The sequence below is a fragment of the Podarcis bocagei genome (assembly GCF_964188305.1).
Source record: "Podarcis bocagei genome assembly, chromosome: 11".
NCBI lineage: Eukaryota > Metazoa > Chordata > Lepidosauria > Squamata > Lacertidae > Podarcis > Podarcis bocagei.
In genome coordinates, this window is record NC_138136.1 from 22,396,274 (window position 1) to 22,415,179 (window position 18,906).

The 18,906-nt window shown below is 41.9% G+C and overlaps 1 protein-coding gene across 1 annotated transcript; it reads right to left on the bottom strand.

The window, feature by feature from the left end:
* Positions 1-1,032: 1,032 nt before the first annotated feature.
* Positions 1,033-15,857, bottom strand: SLC25A46 (solute carrier family 25 member 46). Its single transcript, XM_081213825.1, has 8 exons — positions 15,495-15,857; positions 13,759-13,801; positions 9,864-9,921; positions 9,201-9,278; positions 8,856-8,956; positions 6,394-6,450; positions 5,106-5,163; positions 1,033-2,379 (listed from the first exon to the last, which is right to left on the bottom strand). Exons 1-8 carry the CDS (start codon positions 15,730-15,732, stop codon positions 1,801-1,803), a joined length of 1,212 nt encoding a protein of 403 aa, XP_081069951.1. The 5' UTR covers positions 15,733-15,857; the 3' UTR covers positions 1,033-1,800.
* Positions 15,858-18,906: the final 3,049 nt, after the last annotated feature.

Consider the following 18,906-nt stretch of genomic DNA (forward strand, 5'->3'; position numbering starts at 1 on the left):
TAAAAAGGTGATATGGCTCTCAGCCAACTATTTTTCTGATTCCCCCCTAATGTCATTAGCATCCTGTCTAGGTGAAACAAATTTATTATGTTATCAGGACCCATGGCTCGTCACAGTATTATGTTTTTAAAGTTTTATTTCGTGCTACCAGAGTGCACCATCCTTTAAAAGCATTCAAGATCCCTTTAAAACCATGAAGATATTACATCTACAACATACATTTTAAAGTCAATTCCCCCCTAAAATTCTTCTTCTTAGGTAATTTGTTTGCAGTATTTGCTTTGTTCTGCCAAACAGTCCAGATGCAGAACAGCTGAAGTCTTCCTCTGTCTTCAATCCTAACATCCAAGGGCTTAAGACACCCCCAAATGTTTGCTAACAGTGAGCAGAACAAATGCTTTCTTTCAGTGCTATTTTCATGTGTGTCAGAACAGTTCAATGTGTATGCCACAATTGCTTTCTATTAAATAAGAACATTTATACACAGCCTAAATTTGCACATTTACTAGATTCATACAGCTATACCAATTCTCTAATACCACTTGTTAATTTATGAGGTAAGCAGGAACTTTTCAGAACTGGTTTTCAGCATGCTAGTGAATTAGAAACATCCTTCTAAATACTTCCATTAGATCAGCTGGGTATCAAAGCAAAATAAAACATTTAATGATCAGAAATGGTTTTTAACAAAGTTTTTAGTTTAGTGGTGGTATATTATACCAACAAGCAACAGAGTGCTGCTCTGCAACTACAACCACCTTTTCCAGAAGAATAATTAAGCAAAGATTAAAAAGCCAAAATTCTTTTAAAAGAACTTCACTCTTTGGGGAGCAAGGGATGAGCAATGTTAAAAGGCAAGCTTTTTTATTATACTAGAATCAGAATAATCTTTATTTATTATTACTAGCCATAGCAATAAAATAAAATAAAATAAAATACTTTTGACCGGTATTTGAAAACATGATCTAATTAGGGCCATGATTGTGCTAACATAGAAAAAATAATAAAACATATCTTGGGATAAGACATATCTTATTTAGAACGCATTTATTTAAAATAAAATCCATCAGACTTCAATGGAATTTGTTTTCAAGTGTTCTTATGGTGTTTGCCTAGTGGTGGTGAGGCAATGTATTTATAAACTGCTTATAATATTTTAGAATCTTCAAACTTTTCATTTCCATTAACCTCATTGTCACATTTGTAAATCAACAAGAATACAATGTGGAAAAACTGGAATAGCAACCACTTCTACATTCACATTTGTAACCATAGCAATTTTAATCCTTGTTACAGCAGTTATATGGCAAATTCCTTCAGCAGAGTTGTCAAAGTTCATTGGTTTTTGAGAGCATTCAAATGTAGTCAAAATAATTCTACAGACAGAAGCAAAGGCACACAGTCCTCAGTGCAAGTCCCTTTGAGAAGTGACAAGACTTTAAGAACAAGATCACAGCTATCATTCATTTCAAATTGAGTTTGTGCAGGATTTATCAGCAATCGGAAAATCACACTCTACACAGCAGATACAGATTTACAAAAGATGTTGCAATAGTTTATTTACATTTCAGTATTGAAAAGCCCTGGCCTGTATAGACTTCCATGCTTCATTTATCTCTCTCTCTCTCTCTGATTAAGTATTTCATAAAGGGCCTGGGAAAACGCACATCTATTTACACAGGAACATTCTAGGTGGCTGGCAAGGAGAAAACCATTACTGTAGATTCTAAACTCGCAGCTTTCACTTGCTGACCTACTGCCTGAATACGTGGACTTTTAAATGGCCACACCCATCACCTTCTAAGAAACATTCTGGAGCAGCGTCGAGTAAAGAATTTTAGTGAACTGCAGAACAGCAACGTGTAAGGTGTACTGTACAACTACAGCCCCAAACCCTTTGTAAAACCCCAATATTCCTTCTTCACGCTTTATGGTATTGATACAGTCTCTCATTCCTTCGTACTGGGTATTGATGGGGAGGACTTCGTATCCTAGGTCCGTATTGTCAATGATGGTGCGTGTCCCTTGGATATGAAGACGGTGCAAAACTGTCTCCAGAGGGTAGAGCATCACATCAGCGCAAAGGCTGGCAGCAAAGCTGGCAATAAGTTCTGGGAAATAAGCATCCAGCATGCTTTGCACAGAACTAGAGTTCTCAGCTGGAAGGCTGGGGGAGTTCTCTTTCTTGAGGAGGAGCAGGACTAACTTTTGAACAATGGAACTGATCACATAATGAAGAACTCCGTGTAGAACAGTCGGAAAGGCCAGGGCCAGGAGAGGGAGGAGCCGCTTGCTATGGGGCACTCCAAAGCCCATCGCTCTGCCTATGCCCTCTTTCAGACAATCCAAAATCCCAGGATTATCCCGAATGATTTCGCTCTGTAAAAAGAAAAGAAAAGCACCACAGTATTTCCAATGAATAAACATCCAGAAGTTGTGACTTTTGCCATTTTTAATTTTTTTTTACTTATAAACAAATTATGCATAACCAGCTTCAGCAACAGGATCATAATCCACATTTGCAGGGATACTCTCAGCATAGTCTCCCTGCAGTCAAGAGGCATCAAAAAGGACAAGGAAGTGGGGGACTGACCACCCTTACCTCACTGGATCTGGCTGGGGAAATTAGTGTTGTGGAGTCGGATCTCCTTTATGAATATTTCTTGCCACTACAGTTTAGTGCAGTGGCAGGAGGCCCATTTTTCTGTATTAACACTTACCTCCCACCAGCACGCACCCTAGACATGGTGGTTAAGATTTGGACCGACCTAACAAGTCTAGACAGCATCTTAAAAAGCAGAGACATCACCTTGCCGACAAAGGTCTGTATAGTTCAAGCTATGGTTTTCCCAGTAGTGATGTATGGAAGTGAGAGCTGGACCATAAAGAAGGCTGATCGCCGAAGAATTGATGCTTTTGAATTATGGTGCTGGAGGAGACTCTTGAGAGTCCCATGGACTGTAAGAAGATCAAACCTATCCATTCTTAAGGAAATCAGCCCTGAGTGCTCACTGGAAGGACAGATCCTGAAGCTGAGGCAGTGCATAACCACACTCCCTTATCTCACTCACACGTAAATATACAGATACACGCTAACCTCTCCATATGTGTATTGAACAGAGCAAATTAGATCCCAAACAATTTAGGTCATTGGTATGAACAAACGTTTTCTTGAAAACCTTTGGGGATTTGACAATACGTTAGTAGGTGTTTCCAATTATATCTTTGCTAAATGGCAAAGGAAAGTAGTGGTTTGAAGCTATTCCCACCAAGTTGACATTATGCCTCTAAAAGATATCACACCCATTTTGGAAAAGGAAGGGAGGGAGGGGAGGGCTGTTTCCACCCACTAGCTTCATTTGCTATTTTTAAAAAACGAGCAAAGGGTTTCTTGAACTCTAAGGTAAAGGTAAAGGGACCCCTGACCATTAGGTCCAGTCGTGACCGACTCTGGGGTTGCAGCCCTCATCTCGCTTTACTTGCCGAGGGAGCCGGCATACAGCTTCCGAGTCATGTGGCCAGCATGACTAAGCCGCTTCTGGTGAACCAGAGAAGCACGGAAACGCCGTTTACCTTCCCGCCAGAGTGGTACCTATTTATCTACTTGCACTTTGATATGCTTTCGAACTGCTAGGTTGGCAGGAGCAGGGACCAAGCAACGGGAGCTCACCCCGTCACGGGGATTCAAACCGCCGACCTTCTGATCGGCAAGTCCTAGGCTCTGTGGTTTAACCCACAGCGCCACCCGCGTCCCTGCGGCTGTATAAAACACAAACAGAAATTCACCAGTATTAATAATTCTTAAAATCCATGGTCAGGATCCCAATACCTCGACAATGGGTTTTATGCATCTAAAGAGGCTATGAGCATTTATCAAACAACACCATGCCACATGAAGGGCTATTTTTTAAAACCAATAGGAGTTTTCCATGTGGCACAGGGGGCTGCAGAAAAGATAGAGCGTGTGGAACAAGTTGCACAGTTCTTGGTGTCCTGGGCTCCGATCCTGATCACAAGCATTTCTCATGATACCAAGAGCCATTTCACTCCTCGTTTAAGAGAATGCCAAGCAGAAAGAAATAAGCATGTGCAGGTTTTTAATTTCATGTTGTAGTAACAGGGAAGGTGATTTTTCAAAATATGCAGGCGAAAACCTCAAAGGATATTTTGGAAGCATGAGGACACACAGAGAGAGCTGCACTACTGTGGTTAATTGAACACAGAAATGAACCAAATCAGCTGCTCAATTTCATCCTATATTCTTCAAACCCCCAAGCCAAAAAACTTTGAAGTAACTGGTGCGCCACCAAGTGGCTTGGAATGGCACAAACTGAAAAGCAGTAAACTAGAAAATAAAATTGCTGAGCGATGAAACGTGCAAGCCCAATCAAATTTGACAGGTAGTTCAATACAGTGGTGCCCCGCAAGACGAATGCCTCGCAAGACGGAAAACTCGCTAGACGAAAGAGTTTTCCGTTTTGGAGGTGCTTCGCAAAACGAATTTCCTATGGGCTTGCTTCGGAAGACGACAATATCTTGCGAGTTCCTGCTGGTTTTTCCCCCTTTCCCCCCTTTTCTAAGCCGCTAAGCCGCTTATCAGCTGATCCGATCAGCAGATAAGCCACTAAAAGCTGCTAAAAGCCGCTAATAGCGCTAATCCGCTAATCCGTCTGCTTCGCAAGACGAAAAAACCGCTAGGCGAAGAGAATCACAGAACGGATTCTTTTCGTCTTGCGAGGCACCACTGTACATTAAGAGAGTTTTCCTCACCATACAGTTCAGATGTCATTCCCTGCCCATTGATACAGCTTTTGGCACCTTTGTGTTGGATTTTCCAGATCCAAATAAAACCATTTAAAGAAATTAGCTGAAATCAGCTCTTGAAAGATAGGAATTATTTGCTGTGAATGTAAAAATAACCAGTAATACAAACCATGATATTGCTGTGTATCAAATACTTTTAATAAAGCAGAATATCTCTTCTTCCAGGGACAATGCAAATAAAGACAGAATACCAAAGCTCAGGCCAGCTGATGCTAGGATACTTTCACCTCTGATTCCCCAAATAATGTTACCTGACAGCAGACAAAAAGCATTTAACTTACCTGTACTGTTTCAATCAGACTTGCAGAATAAAAAGGCATTGCTATCAAGCAAGTCAGCCTAGAGGAAAGCACAAACACTTATCATTTTGATAATGACATGTTTTTTTTGCTACAGTTTCAAACAAACAGCCCAGTCAACAGTCCATCTAAAACAGTCATCAGCAAACTTTTTCAGCAGGGGGCCAGTCCACTGTCCCTCAGACCTTGTGGGGGGCCGGACTATATTTTTTTTGGGGGGAAAGAACAAATTCCTATGCCCCACAAATAACCCAGAGATGCATTTTAAATAAAAGAACACATTCTACACATGTAAAAACACGCTGATTCCCGAACCATCCGCGGGCCGGATTTAGAAGGCAATTGAGCTGGATCCTGCCACCAGGCCTTAGTTTGCCTACCCATGATCTAAACTGAGGCTTTAATTTAAATCAGTTTAGCCCTGTTTCTAAGATTTAAATTATTTGGCTTAGGTGGGGGAAGGTGCTGTTAAAATCCTCCTAACGGTAAGATGAATCCACATCCAAGATTAATTTAGTAGTTATGGATTCTTATGGCATTACTTCTTAATATGCATATTAAGTGAAATAGATCATATTCTATAAAACCATTGGTATGATATTTCTGTGCAAATTCATTAGTGGGAGTCTTACAGAAATGACAGTTCAATTCCAAAGGCCTCATTTCTAGACATTAATGCAGCAATCTCCTTAGATGTACTCCTCGGAGCAAGATGGAGACACATGATAAGATTTACATATATAAAGATTAGGTGATTTGAGAGTCCTAAAATTTAACTCAATTTGAAGTTGTAGAGTCAGGTATGCTAATCATCTGCATACTATTCCTTGTTTTTTCCTGTAGGACTAATTGCAGTCATTAACAGTCGTCAACAGGTTTACCATACCCACTGAGTCAATCACCCAACTCCTACTACCCTCCTGAGAAAAACCCCACCCCACCCTCCCACTATATATATAAGGGTCTGGTGACTTCTGTTTCAGTGTATCTGAAGAAGTGTGCATGCACACAAAAGCCTATACCAAAAACAAACTTAGTTGGTCTCTAAGGTGCTACTGGACAATTTTTAAATTTTTTTATATATTTCAATTTGCAGTTGACACACTTCAGATTGCTAGAAAAAAAATTTATTGCCATATTGCTGATTAATCTTTTTTTCTTTTTTTGCATATTTGCACTATTAAGCTGCTCTTGGTTCTTTTTTCAAGTAGTATAATAACATCCTTCTGTACTGAAAAAAATTGGGAGTAAATTTAACACATGTACGTACCCTTTCAGCATAAGATGTCCTCCTATCTGCTTGGGACTCCACTTATATGAAAGTTCTCTACAAAAAATAAAGTAGTAATTGGCAATAAATGGTTACTAACCAAAATTCAAGGCAAAATTATGGTGAAGTGACTTGCATAACAGGCAACACACAACAGCAACAGTCTGCTTGCGGAACAGACTTCTGCTCACGCGACGGAAATTCTTTTCCTCTCCTGCTGGCAACCCTCCTTGTGCAATGGCAAAAATCTGTTGCAGAGGGTGCAGGGGAGATGGCAAAGTTGTTTGTGCAGGGTTGGATATTGCTCATAATCTACAGGTTTTCAGAGACACCTGCCTGAACAGTGCTATGTTATGCATTTCTACATCAGAGATTACACCGCATATAGGAAAGCCACTGCATGTACAGAACATTTCCTGGCAAAAGAAGGAAATCTTTAATAAGAAGGAAGGGAACAGAAGAACCTGTTTCTGTGCCTTTTTCAAGTTGAACCACAACAGGCTACAGAACCTAAGAACTTTATTAAATTTAAACTTTTGTAATATAGTGATTTTGTTCCATAAGTAATTTTTAACAGTTGTTTTGAATGACACCAAAACTATTAATACAGATTTCATAGATTTTTAACACACTATCAGTGTTAGCACCAGGTACGATCTAAAGACAAAACGTGTAGATCCTTATAACTAGCTGGGCAACTGTGACTGGGGCGCAAGGTAAGGGAAGAAAATGGTTTGAGCAAACCTCTGCAAGGATATTTCATTACCTATCAGTGGTAACAGGCATTTATACCTTTTTGAAGAGTTTTATAGCTTCCTACTGAGGATTCCTTTAAACCCAATCTAGTAAATTAACAACTAAAACAGTGCAATGACTGTGTTTTATGGCTATTAGAATATTTTTTAATGCAATGTTTTTATTGTATTGACTTATTTTCATTCATTTTTCAATAATCAGCATGTCAATGAGTCTTCCTTTACTAACTACTGGCTAGTTACATTTTAAATATTGCTTTATATTCCTTGAGGTCATGCAGATCCCAGTAGTGACTCTCCTATACAGCGAAGCTCATACTCTCAAATGCTTTACATAGTTTGTAATGCCAATTTCCATTCTGTTATTTCAGTAGCAAAAAGGCAGCAGACTTGGATCTCTACTTTCGCTAAAAGACTACAGTTGCCTTACTTTGGGCTTGCTCCTGGATTTCAAAATGCTACTGCCAAGATAACAAGCTTACTCTTTGAATGACACATACAGTAATCAGCTTGTATCTACTTAACAGCTAAAACAGCTCATCTTAACTGGAAGAGACACTGGCCAACAGGGAAAAAAAAACCTACTAAGAAATGGTATCAGCTGCTCAAGGTCAAATAGTCTTCAATCTGGAAACATAGGGAGCATTTGAGACTCTTGAGGTGTATTTAGCTTCCAATAGGAGAGGAAAGCAAGTGTTAAAGAAGAGCTCTAATTCACAGGAAGACTCAGTTACTGTTTATACAATTAGCACCCCACCAGAAATATATCCAGTTTCTTAAAGAGGTACACAGATCAGTTTACAGTGCAATCCTAACCGTGCCTGTTCAAAAGTCAGCTCCACTAAATTCAGTGGAGCTTACTCTCAGGATTGGGACCAGATAATGGGTCTATTGAAGACATCATATTCTAATTTTGGGGCTCTTCAGCAACCATCTTCTATAGGCCCATATTTACTAATGGCAAACGTATCCCACAGCTTCTTGGCTGTTGATCTCATCCATGTCATCATGCTCATTTCCTTTCCTGCTCTTTATGCCACTATTTTCAACAATGCCTTCTGTAATTCTACAAGGAGGTTCTACTATTATTCCAGGGATATTCCCAAGTATAAGATATCATCACCTCTGGCCATTCAGATCTGCCACAATAGGACTAATTCAAGCCAGCTTTTATATGTTCTTGGAAACCTAAGACTTTAGACAGAATTGCAATGCCACGTTCTTGGCACAAAACAGGTAACTAAGCATATTCCCCTGCACAGTTCTACTAAGGCAAACGTTGCAGCAATTGGTCAGACCTAAGGTGGATGGATGAAATCCATCAGTGTCTGTCCACCAGTAGACAGATACTGTCGGCAGAACTGTGTGCCTTCCAGAGGGGTGGAACAAATACTGCCTGGAGCAGAACGGGGGTTGCTGAGGGAAGAGAGGAAGGAAAAGGCTGCTGTGTGAGTGGAAGTCCACTTGCATGACATTAAGAACATAAAAAGAGAGATGCTTGAACAGGCTAGAGGCCCTTCTAGTCCAACATGCCATTCTCGCAGTGGCCAGTCAGATGCCTATTGCAAGCATGCAGGTGGGATCTGACTGCAATGTTGCCCACTGAGTTTTAATTTAAACTGATGCAATCAACTTCTGAGACGATCCCAAAGAGATATGATGGACAAATACTGCTTTTACTTAATGTAAGAGAAAAATGAGAATTACCTGGGCAAGGGTGTGAATTCACTGATGATGCCCTCTGCTCCAAGGGTTATGCCTTGAACAATGAAAGTGCTCCCCATTCCTTTCCAAAGAGCTCTGGGCCCCTGAAATTTAAAACGATAGCTTGAAGAAAACATCTACATAATCTAACCCAGTATTTGACGTTTTCCTGCAACTAGTATTTCCTTACAGTGACTTCTATGCGTATCTGCATTCATTATCTGCCATATTTTTATACTGGCCAACTGCATTTGGGGGACAGGGGCAGGAAACAGACTTAAAGTAGTATATAACTGGTAGTTTTATTTAATTTCTCTTTAAACAAATCTGTAGACACCAAATACCTACCTGGGTCTTATTGATGCTATACATAATGTTGACAATTGTAAATGGAGTGAGATGATAATTCCTGGCATGGTAATTAACCTGCAAAAACAAACATACATACATACAGTTACAAACATTTGTAAATGGTATAATTAACATGTTATAATAACATTGTAATTGACTCCACAACACTATTTCAATTGTTTTCCTAAAGACTTACAGGATCACTCAAATACAATCCATGCTGAAGTGCTATCCAAATATCATATTTTAACTGCAACTTGAAGGAAATGTCTAATCCAGGAGAGGGTAACATGTTGGACCGTAAATCCCATTAACCTTGCCCACTGGCAGGAGTTGGAGTCCACATTTGGAGAGCCACTAGTTAGCCAATCAAATCCAGTATTTTCTGTGACATTAAAATTAAATGGGCTGTATCCAAAGATAGTCATACACCAGATAGATCCATTGAAATTAGTGCATATGACAAATGTAGGCCCAATAATTTCATTAGGTCTACTGTGAGTAGAACTTAGTTGGATACTAAAAGCACAAGCCTATCCATGTTTACTTGGCAGTAAATCCCATTTCTGTTCAATGGTGCTTACTCACAGAAGCATATGCTTAGGACTGCTAAGTGAGGCTAACAAGACACATTTGAGAGAGCAACTCATAACAACTTACCTGGCACTGTCGACGCAGAACAATGCAAGGATGAGCCAGCACATTTTCTGTAAACAAACTTTGGAAAAACAATTATGTTAAACACAGAAGTTTTCCCCATTTATTACTATTTATTTCATTTATGAACAGCTTCCTATGAAGCACCTCAAAGCAATTTCACAATACAATAAAACATACATGAAACAACTGCATATATAAAAACCACTATACATATAAAAAATAATTTCAAATTCAGTACAGATACCAACTGGGATAAAAATCTCTACTTAGAAAGCTTGTCAAAAGAAGCAAGTCTTCAACAGATGCGGAAAAGACAATTGAGATGGCACACTAAACAAGTGTTATTATTATCTTGTTTTAGTAATCAACATAACTCTGAAGTGTTATTAAGTTACAAAATGTTATTAAAATGCTTTAGTACTCTAAAGCAAGGTGGTTATCTATCAGAATAATTTGTATAATAGCAAGAACTAAAAATATAAACTTTACAGAATATCTTGAAATCACTCAGATCTCATGAGGTTGGATGCAGACTTGCCCTTTCATTCACGGAAGGGATTTTTTATCAGTGGCCTGATGGAGAAACAAGAGAAGGAGATCTTTGCTAAATTTCCCTTCCTCCTCTAGTCCACAGTGCTATCTCCCATGGTGTTCCAGAGGGTCCCACAATCCTCCGAAATAGGTTTTCAGGGGGCTATGGGAGGCTGCAGGGCAAACCATGGAAAAGAGCCTCCCACTTTCTACCAAAAGAAGGGTCAAGTTAACAGAGTTCTGTTCCTGGCAAGTCTGGATCCAACCCTCCAAGTTCACTCACAACTTTTTATAACTAGCATCTATGAGCTGCCCAAGCAGCTGAGACAACTTATAACAACACTGATACAATAAGTCATGAATGATACTTAAGCAGAAATTTAAACAGCCTAAAACCTCATTTAAAGCATTCCACTGATCAAAACAGAAATAAAAACGTATGTGTCTGAATAATAATAATAATAATAATAATAATAATAATAATAATAATAATAATACTCCTTGCATCTGGCTGGGGTAATAGGTAAGGGGGAAGGAAAATAGTAAAGGCAGCAGCACACCCAACAGCAGCAATACGAGCAACAAAACAGAATAGCTGGACTATACAAATCTACCCAACGTCAGCAAAAATGTTTTGAAAGAAAGTTGTTAAAAGCTGGTGGAAGACAAATTAAAGGCATGGCTAGGTGGGCTTCCTTGGCAATTAATTCCACTGTGTGGAGCATGGATGGGAAAGGACGTTTCCCTTCTTCATACATCTTTTGGGGGCAAAGGGCAAAGCATGCCTCTTTCTCCATTCTCAAGGTATGCTGAACTCAGGTTATTCAGGACTTTAGAAAAGATCACCGACACCTTGAATTGGGTCTAGAAGCAAATAGGAAGCAAATGCAAAAAGGTTGGAGCTCTCTATATAGCCTGGTCTTATCAATAAGATGAGCCACATAAGTCTGCATTAGATTGAGCTTTCAATCCATTTCCAAGAGTATCTCCAATGTGGTGCATATAGTTGCAGTAATTTAGACAGGAAGTTAACAGTGCTTGGATAGTGGTGGCCAGATCCTTATCTGAGAGGAAGGGCATGAGTTCACCAACTGAAGCTCATAAAAAGCTCTCCTTGCCACTGTTATCACCCGAACACCAAGCAGCACACCCTAACACATAGTTCTGCCGCTGTAGCAGCTATTTAGTACAGAAGCCAAACAGTAGAGCCAAATCTTCACAATATTTACTATAAAGGTAAAGGGACCCCAGACCATTAGGTCCAATTGCGTACGACTCTGGGGTTGCGGTGCTCATCTCGCTTTATTGGCCGAGGGAGTCGGCGTTCAGCTTCCGGGTCATGTGGCCAGCATGACTAAGCCGCTTCTGGCGAACCAGAGCAGCGCATGGAAACGCCGTTTACCTTCCCACCAGAGTGGTACCTATTTATCTACTTGCACTTTGATGTGCTTTCGAACTGCTAGGTTGGCAGGAGCTGGGACCGAGCAACGGGAGCTCTCCCCGTTGTGGTGATTTGAACCGCTGACCTTCTGATCGGCAAGTCCTAGGCTCTGTGGTTTAACCCACAGGGCCACCCGCGTCCCCAATATTTACTATGCAAAACCCAAATCTGACAGATACACGTGGCTTGAGCTTGGACCTAGAGAAGATTCTGATGACGTGACACATTCATTTCCCATGCAGCCTGCAGCAGTTATGCAATAAGTTATAAAGAGGAAACAAACAAATTGGCAGGAAACATTTAAGGCCTGGAGAGCAGACATTTTACATTAGGATCCGTTGCCGAAGCTTCATCAGTCCCCCCTGCCCCTGAGAAGAACCAAGACCTGCGGAATGCCTTGACCAGTAGAGATCAAAACATCTTGTGTTACCTGATGCTGGTTGCTAGGCAGCACACTTTAAGGGGGAGGAGCTACTATCCCTTAAGGTAATAGTAGAATCTTCAGGGGCAGCAGTTTAAACAGCCACAATGATAGTGGGCAACTGGAAAGGCCCACCTCAGAGTGCTTGGTTTGCCAAGCTTTGCCAAAGAGGGAATTCTCCCGAGTTTTATTCACCAAATAACCAAAAATCCCCATACAATGAAAGGATTCTGTGTCACAGTTCTATTGGACCAATATACTGGGTCATTTGTAACTGCGTTTCAAATGAATGATACTGTTCTTGTTTGTACAGAAAATTCTGGCTCTATTTAGAGCTATACCGCCAAAGAAATAGAGTTATATAACATTGCAACTTTCTGTCCTTGTGCTTCATACAGCTGTCAAGTTTAGTTAGGGGAAGCGCATGGGGAGCCAACTTGAGAATCGTGGCAGAAAACTTATGCTAAATCTGTCTGAGCACACCATAAAGCTTATTTGCAGGCCTATGAGGAGGTGGTGGTGGCAGTGGCAGCAAATAACTTTTTTCTCGCCCTCCATTGAATTGAGAAGGGTCAATTAAGCCCTAAGGTAGAGTCTCTGGAATGTAAACCAACAGTGGTTCACTGCAATGCCTCTGCCAGATGCTTTGCTAATAAAAGTTGCTCACATTTGGTCTGACTTAGACACAGTCATTAGGGGAGACTCTAAACCGCAAGCATCAGATTCAACTGCATGTCACTACTGCTTGGATCATTTTGTTCTACCCTCCCTGTAAAAGCAACAGGAACTCTGGCCATTAAAGTCTTTTGCTTGTGGAAAAGAAAGCCTTTAATGCTTCTTTTCAGGAAAGTGAGCTTCCTCCAGTTCCGAACAAAGTCTTGTGGCACCTTAAAGACTAAGTTATAATTGTTTAATCTTTTGTGATCAGGCTACAAATTTGCTTCTGTACTCATTTCAATGCACTGGCTTTCATTTATAAAGCCTTACGGAAACCCACATATGATAATTACTCTCCCCACCTCCTATATAAGCCCACTTGTCTGACCTGAACAAGTTGTAAGGCTTTGCTTCCTTTATAAGAAGTGTAAATAGTGATAGCTCAGAATAGAGATGTTGTACTTCCAAGTTATGGAACTTTCTTTCAGCACAGGTTAGGACAACTACCCCATACCTTTCTTCTAGTAAGAGCTGCAACACCTTTTTAAAAAAGTTACCTTTTGGCTGAACTCTTTCGATGGCTATTGAGTTTGATAACTGGATGTTACTGATATTGCCTTTGTATTACAGTATTTGTTACTTGCTTGTAAACCACTTTGGAAAGTATATAAATATTGTAATGAATACATTTTTGAAAGGTGGTAGTAAACTCTGCTTACGCTGAATGAAAATATTAAAGCATTTAGTTGCATGTGCCACCTTAACACACATACAAAGATATGGATTTGGAAAAAGTAGTTTTGTGTATATTAAAAATGCTATGAATTACATAATTGTGATATTACCTTGCCAAGCCAATCCCAAAGCCTGCAAATCTATTCAACTGTTCTGAAAGACAGAAAGACAACACAAACAACTGTTAGTTTTAATCAGCTACATAACAAAACACAGGGAGAAGGACCCTATCCAAAATTTGCATTAGCCTGGTAAAGGCACAAATACACACATAGATATTTACAAAATATAATAAATGAATAACTGATTGCCTTAAATTTCTCAAGTAAGCTAATATAATTTGTTCTAAAAAGGTAAAGGACTGCTGATAGTTAAGTCCAGTCGCGAATGACTCTGGAGTTGCGGTGCTTATCTTGCTTTACTGGCTGAGGGAGCCGACATTTGTCTGCAGACAGTTTTTCCGGGTCATGTGGCCGGGTCATGACTAAGCCGCTTCTGGTGAAACCAGAGCAGCGCACAGAAACGCCATTCACCTTCCCACCGGAGCAGTACCTATTTATCTACTTGCACTCTGACGTGCTTTTGAACTGCTAGGTTGACAGGAGCAGGGACCGAGCAATGGCAGCTCACCCCGTTATGGGATACGAACTGCTGACCTTCCAATGGGCAAGCCCTAGGCTCAGTGGTTTAGACCATAGCACCACCCACGTCCCTATAATTTGTTCTAGTCTATGACAAATTTGGGACATACATTTGCTTAATTACACTCTCACTGAGCCATGATCCTTATTTGGTGACCTTGGGCCAACATTTCCTGGTTGGAGACATAAATAGAGACATAAATAGACCTAGCATCATAGGGTCAACACTGCTGGACAGCTGCCAAGACCACAGTACCTTTACCCAGCTTCCCAAGCAGAAAGGTGTCAAAAAGCAATAAGAAGTAACAGCCTCTTCTTACAACTACCACTTGCCTAGTTCTTTGTGGTTGCACCACTGAGAGGTGTGGGATGAGTGATTATGCAAAGACTTCAGAGCATCTACCTCCACATCTTGCTTATTGTCATTCTCTCTCTAGCCTGTGTGGCAAGAAATATTGGGCCTACAGGAGACAAACCACAGGTGGGCCTAACCCCCACTGCTGTATCACCCAGAGGAAAAGTATAGGTAAGTGAATGGACTAGCTGCTTTTCTGAGCAGCATTTGAGTGGGGTGGAGAATATATTGTTATAGCTTGCTAATGTTTGCCTCACAGGCACTATTTTTTCTAGAGAGTAAAACACGTACCACTTAAGAAAATTAAAAACTGGTTCTAGAGAGACTGGCTTTCAAAAACTGGGTAAAGGGAAGGATTGTACAACATCCTGAGCTCTTAGTGAACAACAGGTTAAGAGAACACTTGTTCTGGGACTCACACTGATTGCTTTAAAAACTCCAAAAAATGAAAAAGGCTACAGTACTAAGCATGCTTCTGGCTCATCACGCTAGGAAGAGCTTCACATGCAATCCAGCACCCTCGGAACAGTCCGCACTCCAAAGAATGCAGAGCACCAAACTGTTGCGGGCCCAAAATTTGCCAGAAAGAAGGGAATTCTGTTTCTACGACAGGCGAACAAAAACGTATAGGAACGTCCAGGAGCGTAAGAATCTCCACGTTGACCTTTGCAACCGTGGCCTTTTGCAAGCAGAAAAGGCGATTTTTTGGGGGGGAGGGGGGGACATCCAGCGTGGGAAGCAAGAATATAGGCGACCCACGGAAGATGCTGGGCTCTCCTGGGCCCCTTGGTTTTGGGGCCCAGGCCCCGCCTAACCGGCGCGTGCCTCTCCTTCTCCCCGTTATACGCACCGGAGCCGGCGGTCACGCTCCCCGCGTAAGAGTCCTCGTTGAAGCCGGCCGCCCCCAGCGGGGTCCCTGCGGCGAACTGCGGGGTCTTCTCCCCCCAGTGGAGGTTGCGGCTGCCGGGGATGTCAGGCGGGGTGCTGACCCAGTGGCCGAGGTCCGGCTTGGCCACGAAGCCCCCCGGCTCCTCTCGGCCGCCCCGGTAGCCCAGGCCGTCGAAGCCCTCGGGGCGCCGCGGATGCATCGGGCCACAAGCGAGGAGAGAGCCGGGAGACCCAGGAACGTCAAGCGGCTTTGACAGCGACAACAGGGAAGACCTCGCCGCTGCGCCCTCAGGTTCCCCCACCAGGCTTCACTTCCGGGTACCAACCGGAAGCAAACCCCGCCGCCCTGAAGCATACTCGTCTCCATGGAGGGTCATGTGACACGGGCTGGTTCCCGCCCCTAAGCCTGGTGTTATTGGGGGGCGGGGCTCGTTTTGCCAGCCCGCTTCCTGCTAACCTAGAGATAAGAAAAAGAGAGCGTTTGGTTGTCCCTAGGAAGGGACAGGCTACAGATATATTCTCCATATTTACTGGGAAAAGTTGTTTTTAAATCCACCAGACAATATTAGGACCAACCAAAATATTTTTGTTAATTCATTTATTTATTTAATTTGTATACCGTCCAAACCCACAGGTCTCACCTGCTGGAAATGTAAAGAAAAAAAGAAGGTACCTTTTACCATATGTGGCAGTAAAGGTAAAGGGACACCGATCATTAGGTCTAGTCGTGACCGACTCTGGGGTTGCGGCGCTCATCTCGCTTTATTGGCTTAGAGAGCCGGCGTTCAGCTTCCGGGTCATGTGGCCAGCATGAGTAAGCCGCTTCTGGCGAACCAGAGCAGCACACGGAAACGCCGTTTACCTTCCCGCCAGAGCGATATCTATTTATCTACTTGCACTTTGAGGTGCTTTCGAACTGCTAGGTTGGCAGGAGCAGGGACTGAGCAACGGGAGCTCACCCCGTCGCGGGGATTCGAACCGCCAACCTTCTGATCGGCAAGTCCTAGGCTCTGTGGTTTAACCCAGCGCCACCCGCGTCCCCTATGTGGCAGTAGTGTAAGGTAATAAAAGCTTTCTGGGAAATGAAATATAATGAACTGGAAAAAAAGTTTAAAATAACTTTTGTTAAAAAAACAAGGAAGCCTTTTTATTAGGAATTGTAGGTACCGACATCCCAAAGGAGCAGACTTTTTATGTATGCGACAACAGCTGCATGGATGCTCCTAGCCCAGAGATGGAAAGAAGAAAGAGTCCCTACCAGAGAGGAATGGCAAAGCAAGCTGTTGGACTACACAGAAATGGCAAAACTGACTGGAAAACTCAGGAACCAAGAAGACAAAAAACTTCAAGAAAGAATGGGGGAAATTTATAATTTATTTAGGAGACCAGTGTAAGCAGATGAAAACATTAGCAGGATTCTAATAACACTTGTCATGTAACAAACACTGTGGACAATATGGACGGATACAAAATAAAGTTTATGAAATAATATGCAGTTGAAAATGTTGACAATAGGATCCATGAAGGGGATGATGGGAAGTCTCGAGATTCAAATAAATCTCTATGTATGGATATGTATTTGATATTGTTATAACTCTACACTTGTAAAATCAAATAAAAACAATTTCCAAAAAATAAAAAATAAATCCACAGGTCTCAGGACTGTTACAACATAAAATCGCAATATGAAAACAGCATGCAACAAGACCTGCACCAGCAGTTGGTACTTCTAGGAGGCTGGAGAAGAGACTTGTCACCATTTCCCTCCCTGACATTTGCCTTTTGTTGCTGTCAGCCTCCTCTGGAGTAAGGACTTTGCTAGGTGTTTGCAGGTATTCGGGTTACATGCTGGGATGAAGAAGCAGTGGTAGATCCCTGTCTATGGAAACATAAAGCTTGGCTATTACTCAGGTCTGCTTCACACTTTCAGCAAAATATACATGCTCCTGGTTGGGTAGAAAAGACAAATATGGCAAAGCCCCAAATTGACAGAGCAAACCAAACCCCTAATCCACCATGCTAGAGGGGGTTCGGGTGAGGCAAAGGTGTGCCTTTGTTGCAAGGCGTCAAACCCTATAAAAACCCCTAAGTCTGGCCAATGAAATTCAGGAGCCGGGAGAAGATAAGAGTCCAGTCATTTTATTACTTAGGAAGCAATAGGTTACGGTCAGATCGTTTTGCAAGTACTGTAACTGTGCATGCCCAGTGGTCTGGGTAGTGGTATTTATGAAGTTTCAAACAAAGCATTTCAATTTCCACCAATCATATATATCACCTTGGCCTGGCCTGCAATCTGCCTTTGCCAGTGAGGGAAGCTGGTCATCAGTGGAGCGCCTAATGCAGCTACCCAAAGCGTGGGTGGAAGTTACTACTGGCCCACTGTATTTTCCCCAATGGTAAAATAAGTAGAGGCTCCTGGATCAGACCAATGGGGTATCTAGTGCAACATCCTTTTCTCAAAGGGGCTAACGATGCCAGAAGCTGGACCCAAGTACCAGAATATTCTTTTTTCCCTGCAGTTTCCAGCAATTGGGTTTCACAAGCATTACGGCCTCCAACCACCGAGTGAGAGGATACATAGCTGTCAACTTTTCCCTTTTCTGGTAAGGAATCCTACTTGGAATAAGGGAATGCCCCTTAAAAAAAGGGAAAAGTTGACAACTATGAGAGGGTAGCCATCATGGCTAGTAGTCATTGGCAGCCTTATCCTCCTTAAATTTGTTAAATCCTCTTTTAAATCCAACCAGGTTGGTGTCTACCACTGTGCTCTGTTTGAGTTCCATAATTTAACTATGGGCTGTGGGAAGAAATGCATTCTGCCTGAATCTTAAATAGCTGGTGTTTGGTGATAACACTCAAAATGGAGCACGGGAGGGAGGCAAGGAGGGAGCACAACTGGACCAGCACAAGATTTGCTGGATCCTGATCTTCGCCTGCTGATGTGTGACATGAATCCACCCAGGCCACCCTGCTACAGCAGCCTAGGAGTTGTATGGGGAAAAGGCATCCTTCCTGCCCCATACTTTTTGCCCTGGCTGGCATGAGAAATGGAGCTTTGGGTGTAGAGTGGACAACACCATTAAGCCCTGCTGCTTTGTGTGTCAGTGAAAGAGTCAACTGAAGCCAAATTGTGTAGTTTTTGGTTGGAGGGCAGTTAACCTTAAAAACGCTATGTCACTGTTCAGGTGGTAGAAAATAATCTTCCTCTGGTTGTAGATTCTACCCTGAATGGCTAACTATGATATCTCCCAGGCTCAGAAGAAGAAAGAAGTTCAGAAAGCTAGCCATGTTAGTTTGTTTCAGCAAAAACAATAGTCTTGTGGCACCTAAAGTCTAGCAAATCAATTATTGTTTACTAAAGTTCGCACTAAAAA

Excerpts from the sequence above, each read along its gene's own strand:
- SLC25A46 (XM_081213825.1), bottom strand. The coding sequence starts at position 15,732 with ATGCATCCGCGGCGCCCCGAGGGCTTCGACGGCCTGGGCTACCGGGGC. Across the intron at positions 5,164-6,393 it reads GGACATCTTATGCTGAAAGG|GCTGACTTGCTTGATAGCAA; the intron begins GTACGTACATGT and ends GCTTTCCTCTAG. Across the intron at positions 2,380-5,105 it reads GTCTGATTGAAACAGTACAG|AGCGAAATCATTCGGGATAA; the intron begins GTAAGTTAAATG and ends TTCTTTTTACAG.